This window comes from Coregonus lavaretus (genome assembly GCF_964263955.1).
Source record: "Coregonus lavaretus genome assembly, chromosome: 11".
Taxonomy (NCBI): domain Eukaryota; kingdom Metazoa; phylum Chordata; class Actinopteri; order Salmoniformes; family Salmonidae; genus Coregonus; species Coregonus lavaretus.
In genome coordinates this window covers 15,872,501-15,900,166 of record NC_139998.1, presented here as the reverse complement: position 1 = coordinate 15,900,166, position 27,666 = coordinate 15,872,501, and the positions used below count along the sequence as shown (strand labels likewise).

At 44.1% G+C, this 27,666-nt stretch overlaps 1 protein-coding gene across 1 annotated transcript in view; it reads left to right on the top strand.

The window, feature by feature from the left end:
* LOC311137063 (chromatin remodeling regulator CECR2-like) overlaps window positions 1-27,666 on the top strand; it is a 99,423-nt gene that overhangs the window by 34,211 nt on the left and 37,546 nt on the right. The window contains exons 2-7 of the mRNA XM_084171386.1: window positions 18,251-18,345; window positions 19,898-20,081; window positions 20,366-20,493; window positions 20,997-21,080; window positions 24,455-24,510; window positions 24,845-25,005. Coding sequence (XP_084027512.1) covers window positions 18,251-18,345; window positions 19,898-20,081; window positions 20,366-20,493; window positions 20,997-21,080; window positions 24,455-24,510; window positions 24,845-25,005 — 708 coding nt within the window. The remainder of the gene's footprint in view (window positions 1-18,250; window positions 18,346-19,897; window positions 20,082-20,365; window positions 20,494-20,996; window positions 21,081-24,454; window positions 24,511-24,844; window positions 25,006-27,666) is intronic.

Genomic DNA, 27,666 nt, shown 5'->3' with positions numbered 1-27,666 from the left:
CTACCAGAAAAAGTCTAAAAAGGTATTAGAAATACATAAAAACACAATGCTGAAATAAAAACCCCTGCCAACTAATATCAACACTTGTAGTTTTGGTTAAATGTTTCTGCCTTCTGTAGGTTTTTAAGAAACATTGCCTCTTTAAGAAATTTTATAATTTCTCTCCCTCCTGAGGAGGGAGGATAATGACAGTTCACAGAAGTAACAACTAAAGGTAGACCTATCAGTTAGTTAGTATTTTTACTGATATCAATCTTTATGAATTATTAAGTGATTAAAACACAATTCCGTTACCAAATCGATAACGGAATTTCCGAAAAATCCGTAATGGAATTTCTGCAATCGAGTTGGCTACAATGGGAAATCATAGTAGTTACAAACCAAAGTTGGGTTCAGAGGATGTCCCAAACTTGTGAAACATAGTCTATGATTGGTTCAGAATTGGTCCGGACCAACACATTTGGTCTTATTTGGGGGCAGAGCTCATTAAAATAATAGCCAGTGTGTAGAATAATACCCATACATTTTAAGTGGAAAATCTGAGTCTCAGAGCAATACCGTGGAATTGCCCCTATGTGTTGTATGGTAAAGTAGTAGAAGATGATTCACATGTAAACAGTTTTGTCATGTCCAGTCATTGTTTTCAGGGGCCAAATGGAGACCATGATCAGGTAGCACAGAGGGCATAATGTTTTAAATGTGTCAACATTGCTCCAGGGCTTCACAGCTCGCTGCAGTAAGTGCGAGATGGGTGGACCCATCACCAAAGCTCCAACGAACTCATTATGCATCCGGATAGATGGTATGCAGGCAAGGCATCCATCTTATTTATCTGTCTTCTCAAGGTCAGGTATGCGACTGACTTATCTCGATGCTCTCCAGAACGAATGCATGGCACATCCTGAGGATGTGAGGGCGTCTTCCTGTGTTGTTATGGTGTGTGCTTTGCTACATGTCGTGTGGGAGGGGAGGTCTGAGTGTTGTCAGTTGATGACTCCTGGAGGAGCCGTGGGGGAGGTAAGTGAGAAGAGAAGAGCCTTCACACAATGCAGGCAGGCCTCCCCTCCCCCAACCCCCTCCTCCCTCCTCTAACTGCCTGCTTGAACTCCTCCTGGAGTTGTAAACGGCACTGGCATGGAAAGCGTCTGGAGTGAGGCTCTGCAGAGAGGCCAGCCCTGATACCACGGCCTCTCTGGGTCTGCTAGAGCTCTGGCGCCGCCAGATACAGTCCCAGCGTCAGGGCTTATCACGCCAGGCTTTCTCTCCTGCACAGATATGGATTAGGCCACACATTGTCGTTGGGACACAAGCAATGATGGGGAGAACTGGGCGCGTTTTTTAAATCTTCTGTTGCTGAGACTATCTTGGAGGATCAGGCTAGTGACTGACTGAGCACGTGTCCTGTTTTCTCTGTGGTTTGGTCATATGGCAGATGACCAGCCCCAGGAGGGGAGGGGGGGGGCTCTAAATGGGCTGTGGTCTTTGACCCCGGGCCTCCCTGGCTCTACCTGGGGTATCTGCCGGCCTGTGGAGCGAGGAGCGCTGGGCCCTTTGTGCTCACATCCAGCCAACCTGCTGTGTTAACCCACCACAGAGGCTCTGTTTACACAATCAGCAAATGTTTGTGAAGCATGTCAGTGTTTTTCTCTCTGACGCAAGAGGCTCGTGGTGGCAGCACAAAAACGGAAGTCCATTCCTTTGAATGGGGTTAGTCCATCGTTGACTGAAAAGATGTATTGTGTTACACATGTTATGGCAGTTCTGACACCATACGTAAAATGTATGCAAGCATGACTGTGTCGCTTTGGATCAGGGGTGAAATTCATTCCATGGAGGGCCTAGTGTGTGTGCTGGTTTTTGGTTTTTCCTTTCAATTAAGCCTTAGACAACCAGGTGAGGGGAGTTCCTCACTAATTAGTGCCCTTAGTTCATCAATGAAGTACAAGGGAGGAGCGAAAACCTTTAGATACTCTCCCCTCCGTGGAATGAGTTTGACACGTGCTTTGGATAAAAATGTCTGCTAAATGGCATATATTATGCTGATGATTTGCTCATGGCAGAGCCTGAGGTTCCTCTGCTGTGAGTCAGAATGCCAGACGCCAACCTCTGACCCTGTAGTCCAGGTGTGAAGCTGCAAGTGACACCTGAGAAATAGCACACATACACCAGGGTTTGCTTTTAGCCTGTAATAGCTAGCTTTTGCCCCCCCCCCCCCCCCCTCAAAATCAGAAAAGACGCTTTTAAAATTGGCACTGGCCAATTGTCCAGGATAGAGAGAAAAAATCCTATTGCAAAATAATTATTTTTTGCCTATACATTGATGGAAATATCAATCGATGGAAATATATTTGAGTGGTCATGCTTATCGGTCTATAGGTTAATTTGTAGGAATGTGCATCTCATTTCATGAACGATTCGAAACGCATCTAGATACATGGGCTGATATGTTTTACTTTGAAGCGATTCGGTTTGATTAGGGGAAACGAATTGATGCGATACGGTTCGATACTATTCGATGCACTTTATATGTCATATCTGATGCTAATGGGAGCTCAAGAGCTGGGCCTCTCTGAGCTGGATCTGTCTGAGATGACTTCTCTAAACTGAGTGGCCCTGTGTGTGTGTCTCTGTTTGTCTGTGTAGGCAGCTGAGCCATAGGGCAGCTGAGCCATAGTGAGGACAATTTGTGCTTTTTATGCCCCCACTTTTTCTCTGAACTCACCATCACCCACTGATTAACTTGTCATTTTTGCAGATTAAACATGTTTTCAGCTAGTACTATGACAATATTTATCTTCATATATTAGCATGGCATTGAGCCAATTTAATATAACGCAGCTTTGGATTTTACCCTGTCTCAAAAGGGAATGGTTTGGAATTTTAAATGCAACCATGCGCAGCTGGCAAAAATGATTGCTGTCCTTCATGAAATTACCCTCTTCATGAAAAATTACCAAATACACTGACTGTTTTTAAAGCAGAACTACCAAAACTATTTCTTAAGGTGAACAATCAAAATAAAATCTGAATGATTTGATGTGTGTTGCGTCCCCTCCAATAGGCTACACAACTCCGAAAAACACAATTTTCTACAGTGGATTTGGTTAACGATGACCCAGCAAATGACATTGGTTGTCACAACTAATAAAGCTCATGATTTGACATTGCAAAATACATTTTACAAGCTTCTGAATGCAGATGTACGAATGGCTTATTAGAACAGGGATAGAACAGTCCCCTGTAGCTCAGTTGGTAGAGCATGGCGCTTGCAACGTCAGCGTTGTGGGTTCGTTTCCCATGGGGGGCCATTATGAAAATGTATGCACTCACTAACTGTAAGTCACTCTGGATAAGAGCGTCTGCTAAATGACTAAAATGTAAAATGGATAGGCCTAGCTCTCGTTGGCGCAAGCAGCTGTGTCTCCAGCACTGTGCGCATAGTTATCTGACAGTCATACGCAGTTACATGCATAAAATGTCGATAAGCTACTGAACTGAAGGAGAGGACTCATCAATTCAGTCACAAAATAAGAGGTATTTTCGGAATGAAACAATGAGTAAAAAACATTAGTGGAACCGGTGATTCATAACATTTTAATCAGTGACCGATGCATGCTTAATTTGGATTGGTTTGGGCTCCCGCGGACTGATACACAGGCATCTTAAACATTTGAACCGGGGACCAATGCCTATCAGTGAATCGTTACATCCCTATTCATTTGCATAATTTAGTGGAATTAAACTGGTGCGTGTATTTTCGTTAATCCTTATGAGTCTTATTTATCACACACCCACATCATACAAATACAGCATAATGCCTTTTGAAAATGTGTACTTAATTGTGTGAAACGTTAACGTTTTACTTTATATTATGAGGCATTTCTTACCTTGCTTCAAAGTAGCCGAGCCAAAATCAATTTCTATAAAAGTGGAGGCAATTATTTTATAAGGACTTCCATATGCCATTGAAACAAGTAGCCTATTTCTCTCATGTTCTATTGGTTTTCAAAATAACTTTTTTTCATTGTCCAGTAGCCAAAGGCCCAATCTTAGTCATGTTAGCAACCTATGCTAGTTGTTGCATCTTTAGATCTCCCATCTTTCAACATTTCTAAGGATATTTTAATCTCTGTCACATGAAACTGCTCGCATGTGCAGTGCGCTTTTGACAATGGTGTTTTCTAGGCTTGGGTGGTATACCGTATACCGGGGTATTTGGAAATGGCCACGGGATGTTTTTTCAATACCGTTGAAACTATTTCTTTGCAGTTTTTTTATTTTAAATGTTAATATTTGTAGCTACTTTTTAAGTAAATACCTGCAGTCAACTTGTACAATATATTAGGAGATTAAGAAGCTTGTGTTCTTCATTTCACCTGTCACATAATCTTTCATTAGGAAGCTTACCGGTAGTCCCCAGTCACGTGGTGTTTGTTTACAAGCACACAACGACGAGAGACCAGAGCCTTGTTAGTCACTCACTGTTGTGTTGTGCCGCCAGGTGATCTACACTGAACAAAAATATAAACGCAACATGTAAAGTGTTGGTCCCATGTTTCATGAGATGAAATCAAATAAATGTTCCATACGCACAAAAAGCTTATTTCCCTAAAATGTGGTGCACAAATTTGTTTACATCCCTGTTAGTGAGCATTTATCCTTTGCCAATATAATCCTTCCACCTGACAGGTGTGGCATATCAAGAAGCTGATTAAACAGCATGATCATTACGTTCTTAATTCCATTGTTGTGAATTGTTAGATACTACTGCACTGTTGAAGCTAGGAACACAAGCATTTCGCTACACCCGCAATATCATCTGCTAAATATGTGTGTGACCGATTTGATTTGACAGGTGCACCTTGTGTTGGAGACAATAAAAGGCCACTCTAAAATGTACAGTTTTGTCACAGAACACAATGTTTGGGATGCTCTGGATCGACGTGTATGACAGCGTGTTCCAGTTCCCGCCAATATCCAGCAACTTCGCACAACCATTGAAGAGGATTGGGACAATATTCCACAGGCAACAATCAACAGCCTGATCAACTCTATGCAAAGGAGTGTCGCGCTGCATGAGGGAAATGGTGGTCACACCAGATACTGACTGGTTTTCTGATCTACGCCCCTACCTTTTTATTTATTTCTTAGTTATCTGTGACCAACAGATGCATACAGTGGGGAAAAAAAGTATTTAGTCAGCCACCAATTGTGCAAGTTCTCCCACTTAAAAAGATGAGAGAGGCCTGTAATTTTCATCATAGGTACACGTCAACTATGACAGACAAATTGAGGGAAAAAAAATCCAGAAAATCACATTGTATTTTTAATGAATTTATTTGCAAATTATGGTGGAAAATAAGTATTTGGTCACCTACAAACAAGCAAGATTTCTGGCTCTCACAGACCCGTAACTTCTTCTATAAGAGGCTCCTCTGTCCTCCACTCGTTACCTGTATTAATGGCACCTGTTTGAACTTGTTATCAGTATAAAAGACACCTGTCCACAACCTCAAACAGTCACACTCCAAACTCCACTATGGCCAAGACCAAAGAGCTGTCAAAGGACACCAGAAACAAAATTGTAGACCTGCACCAGGCTGGGAAGAGACTGAATCTGCAATAGGTAAGCAGCTTGGTTTGAAGAAATCAACTGTTGGAGCAATTATTAGGAAATGGAAGACATACAAGACCACTGATAATCTCCCTCGATCTGGGGCTCCACGCAAGATCTCACCCCGTGGGGTCAAAATGATCACAAGAACGGTGAGCAAAAATCCCAGAACCACACGGGGGGACCTAGTGAATGACCTGCAGAGAGCTGGGACCAAAGTAACAAAGCCTACCCATCAGTAACACACTGCTTAAACCAGTACATGTCCAGGCCCATCTGAAGTTTGCTAGAGTGCATTTGGATGATCCAGAAGAGGATTGGGAGAATGTCATATGGTCAGATGAAACCAAAATAGAACTTTTTGATAAAAACTCAACTCGTCGTGTTTGGAGGACAAAGAATGCTGAGTTGCATCCAAAGAACACCATACCTACTGTGAAGCATGGGGGTGGAAACATCATGCTTTGGGGCTGTTTTTCTGCAAAGGGACCAGGACGACTGATCCGTGTAAAGGAAAGAATGAATGGGGCCATGTATCGTGAGATTTTGAGTGAAAACCTCCTTCCATCAGCAAGGGCATTGAAGATGAAACGTGGCTGGGTCTTTCAGCATGACAATGATCCCAAACACACCGCCCGGGCAACGAAGGAGTGGCTTCGTAAGAAGCATTTCAAGGTCCTGGAGTGGCCTAGCCAGTCTCCAGATCTCAACCCCATAGAAAATCTTTGGAGGGAGTTGAAAGTCTGTTGCCCAGCGACAGCCCCAAAACATCACTGCTCTAGAGGAGATCTGCATGGAGGAATGGGCCAAAATCCCAGCAACAGTGTGTGAAAACCTTGTGAAGACTTACAGAAAACGTTTGACCTGTGTCATTGCCAACAAAGGGTATATAACAAAGTATTGAGAAACTTTTGTTATTGACCAAATACTTATTTTCCACCATAATTTGCAAATAAATTCATTAAAAATCCTACAATGTGATTTTCTGGATATTTTTTTCTCATTTTGTCTGTCATAGTTGACGTGTACCTATGATGAAAATTACAGGCCTCTCATCTTTTTAAGTGGGAGAACTTGCACAATTGGTGGCTGACTAAATACTTTTTTTCCCCACTGTATGTGTTCCCAGTCATGTGAAATCCATAGATTAGGGCCTAATGAATTTACTTCCATTGACTGATTTCCTTATATTAACTTTATTTTATTTTATTTCACCTTTATTTAACCAGGTAAGTCAGTTGAGAACAAGTTCTCATTTACAACTGCGACCTGGCCAAGATAAAGCAAAGCAGTGCGACAAAAACAACAGTTACAAATGGAATAAACAAAACGTACAGTCAATAACACAATAGAAATTCTATATACAGTGTGTGCAAATGTAGTTATGGAGGTAAGGCAATAAATAGGCCATAGTGCAACATAATTAAAATGTTGTATTAACACTGGAGTGATAGATGTGCAGAAGGTGATGTGCAAATAGAGATACTGGGGTGCAAATGAGCAAAATAAATAACAATATGGGGATGAGGTAGTTGGATGGGCTAATTACAGATGGGCTGTGTACAGGTGCAGTGATCGGTAAGCTGCTCTGACAACTGATGCTTAAAGATGGTGAGGGAGATGTGTCTCCAGCTTCAGAGATTTTTGCAGTTCGTTCCAGTCATTTGCAGCAGAGAACTGGAAGGAATGGCAGCCAAAGAAGTTGTTGGCTTTGGGGATGACCAGTGAGATACCTGCTGGAACGCATACTACGGGTGGGTGTTGCTATGGTGACCAATGAGCTAAGATAAGGCGGGGATTTGCCTAGAAGTGATTTATAGATGACCTGGAGCCAGTGGGTTTGGCGACGAATATGTAGTGAGGGCCAGCCAACGAGAGTGTACAGGTCACAATGGTGGGTAGTATATGGGGCTTTGGTGACAAAACAGATGGCACTGTGATAGACTACCTCCAAAAATGCTTATTGAAATTCTTGATTATCGTAGATTTATCGGTGGTGACAGTGTTTCCTAGCCTCAGTGCAGTGGGCAGCTGGGAGGAGGTGCTCTTATTCTCCATGGACTTTACAGTGTCCCAAAACCTTTTGGAGTTAGTGCTACAGGATGCAAATTTCTGTTTGAACAAGCTAGCCTTTGCTTTCCTAACTTTCCTAACAGCATCGAACTGATTGTGTATATTGGTTCCTGACTTCCCTAACAAGTTGCATATCGCGGGGGCTGTTCGATGCTAATGCAGTACGCCACAGGATGTTTTTGTGCTGGTCAAGGGCAGTCAAGTCTGGGGTGAACCAGGGTTATATCTGTTCTTTGTTCTGAATTTTTTGAATGGGGCATGCTTATTTAAGATGGAGAGGAAAGCACTTTTGAAGAACATCCAGGCATCCTCTACTGACGGAATGAGATCTATATCCATCCAGGATACCCAGTCCAGGTCAATTAGAAAGGCCTGCTCGCTAAAGTGTTTTAGGGAGCGTTTGACAGTGATGAGGGGTGGTCGTTTGACTGCGGACCCATTACGGACACAGGCAATGAGGCAGTGATCGCTGAGATCCTGGTTGAAGACAGCGGAGGTGTATTTAGAGGGTAAATTAGTCAGGATGATATCTATGAGAGTGCCCATGTTTACAGATTTAGGGTTGTACCTGTTGGTTCCTTGATAAATTGTGTGATATTGAGGGCATCTAGTTTAGATTGTAGGACGGACGGGGTGTTAAGCATATCCCAGTTTAGGTCACCAAGCAGTACAAACTCTGAGGATAGATGGAGGGCAAGCAATTCACATATGGTGTCCAGGACACAACTGGGGCCTGAGGGGGGTCTGTAGCAAGCGGCAACAGTGAGAGACTTATTTCTGGAAAGGTGGATTTTTAGAAGTAGAAGCTCAAACTGTTTGGGCACAGACCTGGATCGTATGATAGAGCTCTGCAGGCGATTGCAACTCCGCCCCCTTTGGCAGTTGGATCTAGACGGAAAATGTTGTAATTCAGAATTTTTGGTGGCCTTCCTAAGCCAGGATTCAGACACTGCTAGAACATCAGGGTTGGCAGAGTGTGCTAATGCAGTGAATAACTCAAACTTGGGGAGGAGGCTTCTGATGTTAACATGCAAGAAACCAAGGCTTTTACGGTTACAGAAGTCAACAAATGATAGTGCCTGGGGAGTAGGAGTGATACTGGGGGCTACAGGGCCTGGGTTAACCTCAACATCAGAGGAACAGAGGAGGAATAGAATAAGGATACGGCTAAAGGCTTTAAGAACTGGTCTTCTAGTGCATTGGGTACAGAGAATAAAAGGGGCAGATTTCCGGGCGTTGTAGAATGGATTCAGGGCATTATGTACAGACAAGGATATGGAAGGATATGAGTACAGTGGAGGTACACCTAAGCATTGTGTAACGATGAAAGAGAGAGCATCACTGGAGGTACCGATTGAGCAGGTCTGTTGGGGGTTGGTACAAAGGAGCTCTCTGAGGCTGGTTGAGCGGGACTGGGGGCCCTACAGTGAAATAGTACAATAAGAACTAGCCCAAACAGCAATAGGTTAGGCATATTGACATGGGAGAGAGGCATAACGCAATCACAGGTGTTATGTGAGAGGGCTAAGACAACAACTGGTAATGGCAACGAAAGTTTGGGCTGAGGCTAAACAGATAAACAGGATAGGGTACCGTGTAAAGGAACAGTCCAGCAGGCATTAGCTGTGTAGCTGAGTGATCATAAGGTCCAGTGAACAGCAATAGGTAAGTCCGGGAGCAGTTCGTAGGCTGCTACAGCACAGGCGAGCAGGAGGCACGGCTGTTGATTGCGCGTGCTAGCGGGCCGGGGCTAGCAGATGGATCTTCGTGGTCGTCGCAACGGAAAGCCTGTTGAAACCACATCAGACAATTATGTCGGCAGACGAGTCGTGATGGATCGGCGGGGCTCCATGTCGACACTATGAGGTCCTGTCCGGTTGACAGAGAGGTAGATAGCCGGGAGATGGGCCTTGGTCGAGGTTAGCTCAAGGCTAACTGGTGCGTCGGGACAGTGGTGAATTAGCCAACAACAGCCATTCGGTTGCAGCTAGCTAGTTGTGATGATCCGGTGTTAAGGTCCAGTGATTCAGTGATTCCGGCAGAAAGTCCGATATGCTAAGGGTCGATAGCGCGCTGTGTAGACTGGCAGATAATTGTCCAGGCTAGAGCTGGCTGGTAGGTAATGCAGGCCACGGACAGTGGTGAAGACCACTAACGGTGGCTAATAGCAAGTAGCTAGTTAGCTGGCTAGTTTCAGCCGTAGATTCTTGATAAAAATAAAGAAATAATAGAATCCGTTCCACATTGGGTGAGGCGGGTTGCAGTAAAGTATATTTAGTTGAAGGATAGAAAGTGAGAGAGAAATATATACGAAAAAATACAAAAAATTAAAAAACTGGCTATTTACACGAGGACACCACAGAATACACGACCGCACTGCTACGCCATCTTGGAACTGTAACTCATTAAAGTCTTTTAAATTGTTGCATGTTGCATTTTATATTTTTGTTCAGTGTAGTTGCAGTATGGAATTCACAGATAAATGTTTGCCAGCTAGATATTTTATAACTATTAAGTTAACTGTCTAAAATGTGCTAAATTTTCTGCAGTTGTGCATTTGGTTTGCTAGTTTGCTATCTAGCTAAGTGGTTAGCTTCTTCCAAAATCTAGTTTTGCATGGTAACAGCAGAGAACCCCCTCCTGGATCAAGAGGCTTACTGTCTAATATTTGTTTTGTGCGTGCAGCAAACTGCGAGTAGCATTTTTGAGTTACATGAATAACTTTATGAGCTGGGATGTCTACCCTGCAAATACTTGTTCATGATGCGCTCATTAGCATTTAGTTAGCATTCTCTATGGGATTGTACATGTACTCTTTAGCATTGCTAACCTTCGGATTACAATAGTGCCCCTTGTGTTCAGTGCCGGTATTACCGAATATCCTTGTATGGCACAAGGTCGGCATGACAATCTGGATACTGCCCAAGCCTAGTATTTTTCCCGCTAATTGCATTATGGAATGAACATTCACGCGTAGCTGCCTGCGCATTGCTGTGCAGCTATAATGTGAAGAAATAATAGTTTATCAACATTTTAAGCCAGTGGTCACCAACATTTTCTGAGTCAAGATCACTTTCTACCGCTCAGAATTATTATTTTTTTAACATGACTTAAAATGTAACATTACCTACAAAAAACTTATGTAGGGCTGGAACACTAGTCACTTTAATCATCTTTACATATCTTGCACTACTCATCTCATATGTGTATATACTGTTCTATTCTATAATATTCTGCTGTATCTTAGTCCATGCTGCTCGGTCATTGCTTGTCCATATATGTATATATTCATAAATTCCATTCCATTTTAAAGTTATTTTGATGTACTGGTTGTATTAATTTTTGGATCTATCATCCCACAACTGTCCCAGAGTCTGTTTGGAATAACCTATTTATTTTCCGCACAGAACAACAAGCTGACCAATAGAATAGGTAAAGTTTTCTATGGGAGATAGTAGATTGACATAGGCTAGTGATTTTGCTGTTTGTTGGCTGAGAAAGTAAATGTTGACAATTATTCTAAAACCAAAGCATCGGAATTCGGTAAGAAGGACGCACGCCGTTGCATCCTCGAGTGGCATGTTCTGTTAAGATGTATTACACCGTGGGTGGACGCCATAATCAGGTTACGCACCCAATGCATAGGCCTATATGTCCGGTAAATGTCTCAAATGTCCGGTAAATTAAAATGTTTCCTGTCAAATGTCCAGCGCCACATTTACCTAGCGGAAACCCTGACACGCACACTCTCACATTACTCCTCACTCTCATTCGCACTCTCTCACTCTCCTCCTCTGACAGTGAGCCTGGCCAGCTACCCTACCCTCAGTTTAGCAAGCTACAGCAGAGCCACTGACAGGGCTGAGGGGGTTGAGAGAGTGCTTTAGAGGATGTGACACACCTTTGACTTAGCATTGACTCACCCTCCAATCATCTTTCAAGCGTTTGACTCACTTGGGGAGTGTTTACCAGCCTGCTGTCTAGTGCCTTGTGATAAGTCTGTCAACCCTCTATGATTTGGACAAAGATGGAGAGGGGATATCTTTGTCTTATCCATGCCATGCACAGGTCATCGGGCTGAGCTAGTGTGTGTGTGCATGCTTCGGGGAGCAGGGCGTGTTCTCACTTTGTGTTTCCTCCCCGCAGTGTGAGCTCCTTGCAGGAGCGCTCCAGCTGCAGCGAGTATCCCTCACGGCCCTTAATCAAGCCGAGTGTGTGTTAACGGTGAGCCCGCAGAGGGATCTCCGCCACGCTGGGCACACACCACATTAATTCCCCTTCCTTTGCCATCTGAGCTGCCAAGTGGCACTTCAAAGGTGGAGCGGGGTGGTGTTAATCCAGGGCTGCTCCACTGGGCTGGGCCCTGGCTCTCCGAGCCGGCCCCATGTTTGAAGTGTGATCAAAGTGCAGTCTGCCCCTGATGGATGGGCCTTCTCCAGCCCAGGGGCTGTCTGTCAGGGAACCAGGAAGTGCCAGGAAGCGTGACACAGGATCTCAATGTCCTCCTGTCGACAGGAAGGGGGAGACCAGATCAGAACCAAGAGTCCTCCATGATAACCCCTACATACTGAAATGGGGACCCTACAGACTTACTTATCATGGAGGACTCTTGGTTCTGGTCTCCCCCCTTTCCGTTGACAGGAGGACACCGAGATCATGTCACTCTCCATGGATGCAGACTTGCGTTCACAAGCCTGTACACACACATACACACTTATACACTCCCTCTTTCCCAAGGCTACACACAGAAGTTTTTGTTATCGCACATGTACAGTTGAGGTCAGAAGTTTACATACACTTAGGTTGGAGTCATTAAAACTAGTTTTTCAACCACTCCACAAATGTCTTGTTAACAAACTATAGTTTTGGCAAGTCGGTTAGGACATCTACTTTGTGCATGACACAAGTAATTTTTCCAACAATTGTTTACAGACAGATTATTTCACTTATAATTCACTGTATCACAATTCCAGTGGGTCAGAAGTTTACATACACTAAGTTGACTGTGCCTTTAAACAGTTTGGAAAATTCCAGAAAATGATGTCATGGCTTTAGAAGCTTCTGATAGGCTAATTGACATCATTTGAGTCAATTGGAGGTGTACCTGTGGATGTATTTCAAGGCCTACCTTCAAAGTCAGTGCCTCTTTGCTTGACATCATGGGAAAATCTAAAGAAATCAGCCAAGACCTCAGAAAAAAAATTGTAGACCTCCACAAGTCTGGTTCATCCTTGGGAGCAATTTCCAAACGCCTGAAGGTACCACGTTCATCTGTACAAACAATAGTATGCAAGTATAAACACCATGGGACCACGCAGCCGTCATACCGCTCAGGAATGAGATGCGTTCTGTCTCCTAGAGATGAATGTACTTTGGTGCGAAAAGTGCAAATCAGTCCCAGAAGAACAGCAAAGGACCTTGTGAAGATGCTGGAGGAAACAGGTACAAAAATATCTATATCCACATTAAAATGAGTCCTATATCGACATAACCTGAAAGGCTGCTCAGCAAGGAAGAAGCCACTGCTCCAAAACCGCCATAAAAAAGCCAGACTACGGTTTGCAACTGCACATGGGGACAAAGATCGTACTTTTTGGAGGAATGTCCTCTGGGCTGATGAAACAAAAATAGAACTGTTTGGCCATAATGACCATCGTTATGTTTGGAGGAAAAAGGGGGTTGCTTGCAAGCCGAAGAACACCATCCCAACCGTGAAGCACAGGGGTGGCAGCATCATGCTGTGGGGGTACTTTGCTGCAGGAGGGACTGGTGCACTTCACAAAATAGATGGCATCATGAGGAAGGAAAATTATGTGGATATATTGAAGCAACATCTCAAGACATCAGTCAGGAAGTTAAAGCTTGGTCGCAAATGGGTCTTCCAAATGGACAATGACCCCAAGCATACTTCCAAAGTTGTGGCAAAATGGCTTAAGGACAACAATGTCAAGGTATTGGAGTGGCCATCACAGAGCCCTGACCTCAATCCTATAGAAAATGTGTGGGCAGAACTGAAAAAGCGTGTACGAGCGAGGCCTACAAACCTGACTCAGTTACACCAGCTCTGTCAGGAGGAATGTGCCAAAATTCACCCAAGTTATTGTGGAAAGCTTGTGGAAGGCTACCCGAAAATTGTTTAACTTGGGTCAAACGTTAAAGGCAATGCTACCGAATACTAATTGAGTGTATGTAAACTTCTGACATTTCACATTCTTAAAATAAAGTGGTGATCCTAACTGACCTAAGACAGGGAATATTTACTAGGATTAAATGTCAGGAATTTTGAAAAACTGACTGTAAATGTATTTGGCTAAGGTGTATGTAAACTTCCAACCTCAACTGTGCTATCATAACACTGTGAGCCTAGCTGTTGAAAGAGCCCCATGTTCTAGGACAGAAATAGCACTGAGGCTAGAGAAGTGCCTTTTGATTATGTGGTTGATGCACATGTGTGCATCTCAACTGCACACGTGTACACATAGCCCACACCCAGTTAGGGCTGTTACAGTGACCGTATTACCGCCACACCGGCGGTCACGAGTCATAACCGCAGTCAAATTCCGCTTGGCCGTTTAGTCACGGTAACTAGGCTTCTCCTAGCTCTGATGCTGCTGATGGTCGTTAGTAGCCTACCAAACTTGCTAACTGCCTGGTACTCAGGACTCTATTGTCCCTCTAATCACTCTGACATCAATGCAAATGTTTTCGAAAATCAAATCAACACTTCATGAGATCCATGTTGCGCAACATTTCTATAGGCTATGCAATTACGTGAGAAACCCGTTTTGATGGCCCCTCTTAAAAAGAGGAGGATCCCATTACCTTTCTATAAGCTAGGCCTGCTATATTTATTTATTTGTTTATTTATTTATTTATCAACTTTCCTAATATTAAGCACATTGCTTAGCTTTACAACAGGAGTACAGCTTACTTGGCTGGCATGAAAATGAACCATGGGAAAAGCGTCCTCCATTTGCTATTTAAGTGCATAGATAACCTACATGTACAAACTACCTCGGCTAACCTGTACCCCTGTACATTGACTCGATACCGGGACCCCCTGTATATAGCCTCGTTATTGTTATGTAATTTTATTGTTACTTTTTATTGTTTACTTTAGTCTATTTAGTAAATATTTTCTTAACTCTATTTCTTGAACTGCATTGTTGGTTAAGGGCTTGTAAGTAAGAATTGCACGGTAAGGTCTACACCTGTTGTATTCGGCGCATGTGACGAATAAAATTTGATTTGAACTAAAAAAATTTTACCATGCCCCTGTTCAGGTGCATGAAAATGGTCCATTCTAAATCAAAACTAATTTCACACACACATTTCATATATATAGTGGGACTCTGTACGCCTATGTAGATATTCCATTAAATATCAGCCGTTTTCCAGCTACAATAGCCATTTACAACATTGCAATGTCTACACTGTATTTCTGATCAATTTGATGTTATTTTAATGGACAAAAAAATGGAGGACATTTCTAAGTGACCCAAACTTTTGAACGGTAGTGTATATATATTTAGTATATGTAAAGACAACATTTAAATAAAGAATAGTCTGATGGGTGACAATATTAGCCTATCACCTGTGAATTATGTATTATCTCTTGTGAATGATGCCCAGTATGTACAGTAAGGCAAGAAACAGCGCATGCCTTTTTTTGGTGACTTTTTCAAATCATAGTCGCACACCTCATGTAGCCTAGCCTATAGGCCTGTATGTTTTAATAAGGTTTGTATCACAACTAAAGTGGCCAAATAACTTCTTAAAATTAAGCACATTAATCCACTTTACAACCGGTGTAGAGCCTACCTGGCATACATAGGTGGCACGTGAGTTTCAAGTTTGGGGAAGATAATTTTCACCATAGAAATGCACCATTATAATAAAGCATTACATGCATAATCGCATTTGTGGTCACTTTTGAGAAGTCTTCAGTTGTAGCCTACTTCTTAGCTGAGATGCCTGTGAGAAGGACTCGATCACGTGACGTGCATTGGCTAATAAGAATTGAGATATCTGAGAGAGCCATGTGAGTGAGAGGTGCTTCGGCGCACATCAGCCGGGGGAAGTTAATTATAATTGTTATATTCAGCCCAAGGGCGCAACGGCCACTTTTGCCGCAAAAGGCATGGATTTTTTAGGGGGCGTTACGGCCACACAAGGGGGATGCCGCCTGGAAATTCGAGGCCTGGTGAGAATATTATCAAGTGCCTGTCAAATTGTGAATGAGAGAGACTGATGAAGTGTGTTCAGCCTGCACAATAAACAAATCAGAGCGCATGCCTTTCATGCAACTTTTTTCAAATCATCATTAGTCGCATCATGCAGCCTTAGAATGTATTAAAAAGTCTAAACATATAGCCCAACATTTGTATCACAACTAAAGTTGCATAAATAACTCTAAATTAAGCATATAGGAGGACCTGTTTCTTTAACCGCTCAACACAGAATAGCCTCATGTGCGCCCTTACTTGGAAATCATTTGGAGAAGATATCCTTTCTATTTTATTCAGCTATGTTCAATTATATTTTTCATACTATAAAATAATAAAAATAATGCCATGGAATACTAAACAAATCTTGTCTGCTAAATGAACTAGTGTAGCCCACAGCCATACGGCATAGCCATATCAGGGCCTAACATAAGGACAACTCAGTGTGCTATTCTGTTCTTCTGAAATAGACCACATTTTCTTCATATCATGTTTCTTTAGACCTGTCTAAAATAAATAATGGATTTATTGTGATGGTGTAGACTATTAAATGGATTTATTATACTTTTTCAAATGTAGATGTTCCAAAGGTCTGCAACAGTTGCTTGTAGGCTATGCGTGGAAGCCAGGAGATGTTAAACGTGTATGTTAATGAACTGTCAATTACCGTGAGGCCGGCAAATATTTGCTTGACAATCACCGGCTGACAAAATGTAATGACCGCCACAGCCCTACTCACAGGAGCTAACCATGTTATTGTAGCTTCTGTCCCACTAGTTCCAGGCCCTCCCAGGGTTGTGCGCTTCCCCCTCCCAGGCTCTTCATATTGAATTATTCTGTAGATCCATTAGAATGTTTCTAATTTGCCACCGTGAGCAGATTGATCAATAGCTTTTTTGGTTATTAAAATGTGCTCAAGAAGCTTAATGAACTCTGTTTTGAATAATAGGACTTAGAGATAAAGAATCAGCCCAGGCAGCTCCTCTGGCATGTTTCTGTTGCAGCACCAACCAGTCCTGAGTAGCTATCTGAGGAGTTTTTACCCCAAAGCAGAAACATCCATCTTATCCTGTTTTTCAACACCTCCCTCCCTCTGTTTTTCATCCTGCTGACTGTTTGCTCCTGTCTTCCGTGCCTCTCCACAGCCGGGAGGTGTGGAGGCTGACCCCCAGTGACCCGGCACTCACCAGCGTTTCTCTAGAGAGGGGCAGCAATCTGCAGGCTGCACAATGAAACGGGCCTCCTTGCCCTTGAGTTTATTCTGGACTGTCACCATGCTTTTTCTTTGGGGACGTGGAGTGGTGATGGTGGTGGTGGAGGGGTGATGTGTTTTATGCAGAGAATTTGGAAATGAATTCTGTAGAGGGAGACCGAGGGGCGTGGTGGTGGGGGGGAGGCGGTCAGCTGCAGGCAGATTCCTTTTTAAAGAGGAAGGGCCAATGCTGAAGGGTCGCTTTGCATCCTGGGAAACGGGGGAGGGGGGTTAAGTAAAATGGACACTTGGTTGATGGAGCACTTTTCATTAGCATTTTTTGCCATCTCAGCCTCCCTTGTCTCTCCCCCGACTGCTCTGTAGCCGAGGGCCTTTGGGTATCCCGGGGAGAGAGCAAAGCATGCTGGGTAATGGTGTGGGGTGCTGTGGCCCGATTGGGCAGTGGAGGAGAGGGGGGGCGGGTCTGTGCGGTGGCCTTATTCTCATGCTGCCATCTCTCCTTGGCTCTTTGAGGGCCTTTAGAGTTTGCTCTCCCGTTTTACTGCCGCTTCATAAACCCTAAATGGCAGCCACACAATGCCAGGCAGGAGAGGGGTCAGGGTTGAACTTGAACATCGGCTCCAACCGCTGGCCGAAAGGACTCCTCTGAGAACATGTCAACTAGTCCCCCCTCCCACAACTCAAACAGGTCCCCTACGCACAGCCTATCTAGTACACACACGTTCTGTATGGTTGTTTATCATGATCAAGAGTGTTAGACTCAGTAGAGTTAGAATACTGCCTGGTATTCTGGTCCCCTATGGCTCTCACAATATAAGTTACTAGTTCCAATATCCACACTTCAACCAAGTTTAGCTACGAGAGCTCCTGTTTCTTTGAAAATGTCAAACTATGACTTGGAAACCCTAAATTCCCATCACCACCTACGGTTTAACTCCAGGGCATCCGTATCACTTCGGAATCTTACAGCTTTTTTTTTACTGCACCGTCCTGTGACTAATACCAACCATTAAATGTTATATGCCGACTTTAAAACTGAGCTTTTTGTGTGCCTTTAAAAAGTGGATTGCCATATAACTCAAAGGTTAACCTCTTCCCTCTGCTGTGTCTCTCTCTGTGTGGTAGGAGATAGAAGAGGCGCTACAGAAGCAGGACATAGACTTTCTGTCTGACCTCCTCATCTCACTGCTGCAAGGATGCTACCAGCGCACAGACATCACGTAAGTAGTGCCCCCAGCCTTCCCACATCCTTTATTCAATCTTTATTTATACGGGTGTTAAATATTAATACTTTTTCTAGAGAGAGCCTCAGAACTAGGCCTAACCTTTTAGCTCACCAGCACAGAGCAGCATATCTATTTACCTTCCTTGTAACAGACCAATCTTGGCGACAACATCCAGGGGCCAAATGGGCCTGAAACACAGGAAGTTTGAGTCACAAACCCTGTTAGTAGTGAGCACATCAGGGTGTGCACAGCTTGTGTTGAAATCAGCCGTTGCAACTGAGTGAGGCTTCTCACAAAGGAAACTGGGGTTAGGTGGATTTTTCCCTGGGGGGGACAGTTCCTTGATGAGTAAGTGTGAGAGAGAGGGAGTGGGAAGAGCACAGGAAAGTGAAATGAATGTTCCAGCCCTGAAGGGGCCCCCACCTACCACCACTACCTCCCCCTCTCCTGCTCTTGCTCCATCAGCATCACTGGGGTAGGCACCAATCAGCCTGTGACTCGGTAGGTAGGGAGGGATGAGGGAGGTTAGGGCTGATCCAGTTTCCACACTCAGGCAGGCGGTAACAGGACAACCTGCCTTATTGGACTGGACAGCCGCTGGCATCCCGGGGGTGGATGCTCGGCTCTGGCCTTTCAAAGAGCTGCCCTTTTCATCCGCACGCGTTAAACGCTCCGGCGGAGCTGGGGAGGGGGGCGGGGGTGTGTTAGCAGAGCAGGAGAAAGGGAGAGATGTGGTAGTGGGGGGCCTCCAGCTGTGTGAAAGTGCAAACTGCTCTTTCAAGATGGGCAATTTTTTCTCCAGTTTTCCTCCTCTCTTTTCTGCTGTTGCATCGGCACTCACCCCTGCCCTGAGCACTTGTTTCTGTGCGTCTGAGCAGGAACTGAAGGGTTCCAGATTAATCAGACAGATCTGACCCGGAACCAACATTTATTTACCAGCATCCAAAAGAACAATGAAACAAACCCACTCGAGTGCAAAGAAATTGCTCTCTTTTTCCCTTCCTTTTCTCTACAGAACCACTACGGTATGGCAGCTTGAATTATTTCATGACGGTCTCTGTCACAATAGACAGCCTGTTGAAATTGAGACATTATATGCGCTTGCTTTACAAAGCACACTTTAAGGACAAGCATTTGCAAGTGAATGAATAGTGGTGCGCCATATTGTCGTATCCCAAGGACTCTTTAAAGGTCTATGTATTATGGCGATTGTTGTTATTTTTGTCGAACTATCGCCCAATCAGCATTTAATTTTAATTTTGTTGATTGGTATCAATACAAACACATGTTCCTTTTGACCTTTGACACGGTAGGCATTTGAGAATGAATTACTTCTAGTTTAAGCAATTAATGAGTATGTGACATGAATGGGTTAGAAACAATGAACTAGGCCTAAATTCTCAAATGTTGTATGGGAACCCTTGACTAGTCTGCTCCAACCAAATTCACTGCAGTAGAGCTCTCTATGATTTTATGTTACCCACCCCTCCTCACTACTGTATTGTCATACTAGCATATGGGACTAATCACTCCCCGCCCCCCTTAGTCCCCAGGCGTTCAGCGGTTATCTGGACGACATCATCAACTACCGCTGGGAGCTGGAGGAGGGGAAGCCCAACCCCCTGCGCCAGGGGCCCTTTGAGGAGCTGACCCCGCGCACACAGGTGGAGCTGCTGCACAGGCTGTGTGACTACCGCCTGGACGCCGCAGACGTCTTCGACCTGCTCAAGGTACTACATATACACTACACACACACACACACACACAGGGAAAGAGTACACCTTGTACCGCAAGCCTGCACCTGTTTTAAACTCCTGTTATTATGACTGTTTCAGAGTTAGCATGGGTAAACAGTCAAACTGGGAAAACACTCTTCTTTTGGAAACCTGTAGTTATGGGGATTTTATTGTGACGCTGTTGATGGTGACGGACTTAAGAAGTGCTATCTAACCTGATGTAGTGAATTAAGTGATACTGTATATGCATTATTAATCCATGCAATGTTTGATCCCAGGGCCTGGATGCGGACAGCTTGCGCGTGGAGCCGCTGGGGCAAGATGGGAGCGGTGCCCTCTACTGGTACTTCTATGGTACCCGCATGTACAAAGAGGAGCCGGTCAAAAGGAAAGCAGAGCAGCTCGGGTAAGTGGGTTGCATCATAGGGCAAAGGCTGTAGACGTTGGATGGTTTTGCTTGCCTGTAATTCACCAATACAAACAGAGGTCACAGTATGTGAACGCTATGCTGGTATATAACCAGTAATTTTTTTATGGATTATCTGATAATTTACATTGTGTGTGTGTGTGTGTGTGTGTGTGTGTGTGTGTGTGTGTGTGTGTGTATATATATGGTTGTGTATACATTACGTATTATGTGTTGTTACTTTGTGTGTATATATATGCTCTATGGTTTCTGTAAGGCAATGAGATATGTAATATGTAAACAGTAGCACTTCCTACTGCTAATTCTGTTTTCTAACGAAGGACAAAGTGAGCACCAACATAGTAATTACTCCATAACTATGTACTTATTAGCTTGTTAGAGGTTAATCATAAGGGTCACTCCAGTAATAGCTACCCTGGTAAAAGGCCTGTTTAATTTAAAGTGTGGGCGGATATTTGTTTTTCACTGTGTTGTCCGTACAGTGAAGCCCCTGAGATCAAACCAGCAGAGAAGAGGAAAAGGGGAAGACCACCAAAGAAGATGAAAGTGGAGGAGACCCAGCTAAGGTAAGACCAGCAGCAGGCTCTGTCAAATCAAATTAAATTGTATTTGTCACATGCGCCGAATACAACAGGTGTAGACCTTACAATGAAATGCTTACTTACAAGCCCTTAACCAACAATGCAGTTTTAAGAAAAATAAGTGTTAAGTACAAAATAGATAACTAAAAAAAGTACATATAACAAATCATTAAAGAGCAGCAGTAAAATAACAGTAGCACAGGAGGTACCGGTACAGAGTCAATGTGCGGGGGAACAGGTTATTCGAGGTAATTGAGGTAATATGTACATGTAGGTATAGTTAAAGTGACTATGCATAGATAATAAACAGTGAGTAGCAGCAGCGTAAAAGAGGGGGAACAATGCAAATAGTCCGGGTAGCCATTTGATTAGCTGTTCAGGAGTCTTATGGCTTGGGGGTAGAAGCTGTTAAGAAGCCTTTTGGACCGAGACTTGGCGCTCCGGCACCGCTTGCCGTGCGGTAGCAGAGTGAACAGTCTGACTAGGGTGGCTGGAGTCTTTGACAATTTTTAAGGCCTTCTTCTGACACCGCCTGGTATAGAGGTCCTGGATGGCAGGAAGCTTGGCCCCAGTGATGTACTGGGCCGTACTCACTACCATCTGTAGTGCCTTGCAGTCGGAGGCCAAGCAGTTGCCAAAACAGGCGGTGATGCAACCAGTCAGGATGCTCTCAATGGTGTAGCTGTAGAACTTTTTGAGGATCTGAGGGACGCATGCCAAATCTTTTCAGTCTTCTGAGGGGGAATAGGCTTTGTCGTTCCCTCTTCACGACTGTCTTGGTGTGTTTGGACCATGATAGTTTGTTGGTGATGTGGACACCAAGGAACTTGAAGCTGTCAACCTGCTCCACTACAGCTCTGTCGATGAGAATGGGGGCGTGCTCAGTCCTCTTTTTCCTGTAGTCCACAATCATCTCCTTTGTCTTGATCACGTCGAGGGAGAGGTTGTTATCCTGGCAACACACGGCCAGGTCTCTGACCTCTTCCCTGTAGGCTGTCCCATCCTTGTCAGTGATCAGGCCTACCACTGTTGTGTCGTCGGCAAATTTAATGATGGTGTTGGAGTCGTGCCTGGCCGTGCAGTCATGGGGGAACAGGGAGTACAGGAGGGGACTGAGCACGCATCCCTGAGGGGCCCCCGTGTTGAGTATCAGCGTGGCAGATGTGTTGTTACCTACCCTTACCACCTGGGGGTGGCCCGTCATGAAGTCCAGGATCCAGTTTCAGAGGGAGGTGTTTAGTCCCAGGGTCCTTAGCTTAATGATGAGCTTTGAGGTCACTATGGTGTTGAACGCTGAGCTGTAGTCAATGAATAGCATTCTCACGTAGGTGTTCCTTTTGCCCAGGTGGGAAAGGGCAGTGTGGAGTGCAGTACAGATTGCATCATCTGTGGATCTGTTGGGGCGGTATGCAAATTGGAGTGGGTCTAGGGTTTCTGGGATAATGGTGTTGATGTGAGCCATGACCAGCCTTTCAAAGCACTTCATGGCTACAGACGTGAGTGCTACGGGTCGGTAGTCATTTAGGCAGGTTACCTTAGTGTTCTTGGGCACAGGGACTATGGTGGTCTGCTTGAAACATGTTGGTATTACAGACTCAGTCAGGCACAGGTTGAAAGTGTCAGTGAAGACACTTGCCAGTTGGTCAGCGCATGCTCGGAGTACACGTACTGGTAATCCGTCTGGCCTTACTCACATCGGCTATGGAGAGCGTTATCACACAGTCGTCCGGAACAGCTGATGCTCTCATGCATGCTTCAGTGTTGCTTGCCTCGAAGCGAGCATAGAAGTAATTTAGCTCGTCTGGTAGGCTTGTGTCACTGGGCAGCCCGCTGCTGTGCTTCCCTTTGTTGTCTGTAATAGTTTGCAAACCCTGCCACATCCGACAAGCGTCGGAGCCGGTGTAGTATGATTCAGTCTTAATCCTGTATTGACGCTTTGCCTGTTTGATGGTTTGTCGGAGCGCATAGTGAGAATTCTTATAAGCGTCCGGGTTAGAGTCCCGCTCCTTAAAAGCGGCAGCTCTACCCTTTAGCTCAGTGCGGATATTGCCTGTAATCCATGGCTTCTGGTTGGGGTATGTACGTATGGTCACTGTGGGGACGACGTCATCGATGCACTTATTGATGAAGCCAGTGACTGATGTGGTGTACTCCTCAATGCCATCGGAAGAATCCCAGAACATATTCCAGCCTGTGCTAGCAAAACAGTCCTGTAGCTTAGCGTCTGCGTCATCTGACCACTTCTTTATTGACCTAATCACTGGTGCTTCCTGCTTTAGTTTTTGCTTGTAAGCAGGAATCAGGAGGATAGTTATGGTCAGATTTGCTAAATGGAGGGCGAGGGAGAGCTTTGTTTGCGTCTCTGTGTGTGGAGTAAAGGTGGTCTCGAGTTTTTTTTCCCTCTGGTTGCACATTTAACATGCTTGTAGAAATTAGGTAAAACTGATTTAATTTTCTCTGCATTAAAGTCCCCGGCCACTAGGAGCGCCGCCTCTGGATGAGCGTTTTCCTGTTTGCTTATGGGATTATACAGCTCATTGAGTGCGGTCTTAGTGCCAGCATCGGTTTGTGGTGGTAAATAGACAGCTACAAAAAATATAGATGAAAACTCTCTTGGTAAATAGTGTGGTCTACAGCTCATCATGAGATACTCTACCTCGAAACTTCCTTAATATTAGGTTTAGTGCACCAGCTGTTGTTTACAAATATACACAGACCGCCATCCCTTGTCTTACCGGCGGCAGCTATTCTATCTTGCCGATGCTGCGTATATCCCGCCAGCTGTATGTTATCCATGTCGTTGTTCAGCCACGACTCTGTGAAACATAAGATATTACAGTTGTTAATTTCCTGTCGGTAGGATATCCGTGATCGTAGTTCATCTATTTTGTTATCCAATGATTGTACGTTGGCTAATATGACTGATGGTAGAGGCAGATTACCCACTCGCCGTCGGATCCTTACAAGGCACCCCGACATCTCCGTCTCTTTCTGATGCGAATGATGGGGATTTGGGCCTTGTCGGGTGTCTGAAGAAAATCCTTGGCGTCCGACTTGTTAAATAAAACTTCTTCATCTATTTCGGGGTGAGTAATCGCTGTCCTGATATCCAGAAGCTCTTTTCGGTCATAAGAGACGGTGGCAGAACCATTATGTACAAAATAAGTACAAATAACGTGAAAGAACACACAGTAGCACAATTGGTTAGGAGCCCTTAGTGGTCTCGTATTCTCTCCGTTCTCAAACAAAACGTCTCCAGAGAAATACATGTATTCACCAGCTTTATTCCCCAGACCTTGTTCATGCAATGCTTTGGAATGGATGGTAAATACTGAATGGACCGTCCTGTTGGGTTTCAGTGAGGTGGAGAACGAAGTGAAGGAGAATGGACTGGAAGCTCTGCACTCAGGCACAGGTGAGCAAAAAGGCAAAGCTATCAGAAACATGATCTATTTAGATTGACTCCAACTTCTGATATTGATGCTGACGATTGAGACTCGTGTTCAGAAAAATCTAATCGAATCAAAGTTTATTGGTCGTGTACACAGATTTGCATATGTTATCGCAGGTGCAGAGAAATGCTTATTTTCTAGCTCCAACAGTGCAGTCATATCTAGTAATACAATGACAATACACACGATAGACATATAATTCCCCCCCCCCCTTCCTTAGAACGAGCAATATCAGAACGAGCAATGTCAGAGTCTGGAGTATATTGACCATGATGTTGTGTCTGTCTGTCCGTCCAGACCGGGAGCGCGGTGCCTGGTCCCTGGTGTGTGACACGGAGGAGCAGTGGGCCAGTCTGGCCGAGAGCATCAAAGACAAAATGTCCCCCCAGGACCGCCACCTATATCGCATCATCAGCCAGAACTTCCTCCCTGAGATCAGCAGCATGATCGAGCACAAGGTCAGACAGCTCTTTTCTTCGTCTCCTCCCTCCCCCTCCCCTCTCAACCCATCACTCTTCATTCAGACACTGACTTAGTCAGCTGATGTGCTCTGTAACGGCATAGCGTCTCAAATGGCTGCCTCCAGGAGACGTTGGGAAATGGAGTCTGGAAGGGGGGCTGTGTGGTGCGGCTGCAGGTGTGTGGAGGCAGACTGGTCTCTGCTTTCCCAGAACACCAGCTTCTAAACCCGGCAGAGCCCCGGGCCCAAAGCCTGTCTGTCTTATCTGTGGCCATATGTGCTGCTGCTGCTGGAGTGACAGAGTCGGGGCTGGGAGTGCTCATTTGTCGCATGTTTTTTCTTCTGCGGAATGAGTCGCCTCAGATTGTTGACACCGTGTTTTAACTGTTCAAACTCTGCCCTTTTAAGACATTGCATACTAATTTATCTTTGAGTATACATGGCTAGACAGTAGAGAACGGCCTATATGGATTTTCTTAGGGCCAATACCGTTTCTTGGTAGTCAAGAAAGTTGATGGATGATATTTTAGGTCGATATCATTAAATAAAACAATTTTGATGACAAAATTACATAACATAATAGTAATTGTATTTGAATGATAAATCTCTTAATAAACTGGGTCAATTTAAGATGGCATAGGCCTACTCACAATATAGGTGAATGCATATTCAATAGGAGTGTGTGCATGCATTGAGTTATCAAGCTTGTTTTGGCTGATCAGTGGAGTCTGTGGTGCTACAGATGACCATCTGTTTGCCTTCCATTTGGGACTTAGTTGAAGTCGGCAGTTTACATACACTTAGGTTGGAGTCATCAAAACTCGTTTTTCAACCACTCCACAAATTTCTTGTTAACAAACTATAGCTTTGGCAAGTCGGTTAGGACATCTACTTTGTGCATGACATAAGTAATGTTTCCAACAATTGTTTACAGACAGATTATTTCAATTATAATTCACTGTATCACAATTCCAGTGGGTCAGAAGTTTACATACACTAAGTTGACTGTGCCTTTAAACAGCTTGGAAAATTCAAAAAAATGATGTCATGGCTTTAGAAGCTTCTGATAGGCTAATTGACATCATTTGAGTACCTGTGGATGTATTTCAATGCCTACCTTCAAACTCAGTGCCTCTTTGCTTGACATCATGGGAAAATCAAAGGAAATCAGCCAAGACCTCAGAAAATAAATTGTAGACCTCCACAAGTCTGGTTCATCCTTAGGAGCAATTTCCAAACGCCTGAAGGTACCACGTTCATCTGTACAAACAATAGTACGCAAGTATAAACACCATGGGACCATGCAGCCGTCATACCGCTCAGGAAGGAGACGCGTTCTGTCTCCTAGAGATGCATGTACTTTGGTGCGAAAAGTGCAAATCAATCCTAGAACAACAGCAAAGGACCTTGTGAAGATGCTGGAGGAAACAAGTACAAAAGTATCTATATCCACAGTAAAACAAGTCCTATATCGACATAACCTGAAAGGCCGCTCAGCAAGAAAGAAGCCACTGCTCCAAAACCGCCATAAAAAAGCCAGACACTACGGTTTGCAACTGCACGGATCCTTTGCTGCAGGAGGGACTGGTGCACTTCACAAAATAGATGGCATCATGAGGAAGGAAAATTATGTGGATATATTGAAGCAACATCAGTCAGGAAGTTAAAGCTTGGTCGCAAATGTGTCTTCCAAATGGACAATGACCCCAAGCATACTTCCAAAGTTGTGGCAAAATGGCTTAAGGACAACAAAGTCAAGGTATTGGAGTGGCCATCACAAAGCCCTGACCTCAATCCTATAGAAGATTTGTGGGCAGAACTGAAAAAGCGTGTGAGAGCAAGGAGGCCTACAAACCTGACTCAGTTACACCAGCTCTGTCAGGAGGAATGGGCCAAAATTCACCCAACTTATTGTGGGAAGCTTGTGGAAGGCTACCGGAAACGTTTGACCCAAGTTAAACAATTTAAAGGCAATGCTACCAAATACTAATTGAGTGTATGTAAACTTCTGACCCACTGGGAATGTAATGAAAGAAATAAAAGCTGAAATAAATCATTCTATTGGCCCTCATGTAGCTCAGTTGGTAGAGCATGGCACTTGCAACGCAAGGGTTGTGGGTTCGCTTCCCACGGGGGGCCAGTATGAAAGATGTATGCACTCACTAATTGTAAGTCGCTCTGGATAAGAGTGTCTGCTAAATGACTAAAATGTCAATTGGATCACAATTTTTTTTTCTTCTCTACTATTATTCTGACATTTCACATTCTTAAAATAAAGTGTTGATCCTAACTGACTTAAAACAGGGAATATTTACTAGGATTAAATGTCAGGAATTGTGAAAAACTGAGTTTAAATGTATTTGGCTAAGGTGTATGTAAACTTCCGACTTCAGCTGTATATTAGCTTACTGATCAACAACATTTGCATAGGCTCATCACTCCAGCATGTCATGCATGTATGGAAGGACATCATATAGGCACTGCTGTTAGTTTGAGAATATAAAAGAACATCTATTCCATGCAAATGGGTCCAACGTAATGATTTGTGATCACGGATGCTTATGAAACTAGGATTTTAAGTCATTTTTCAGGATCAGGTTTTCAGCTGTCAGGACACATCTCTAAACAACTCAATTGGCTAGTTCATCTATCTGTCAAG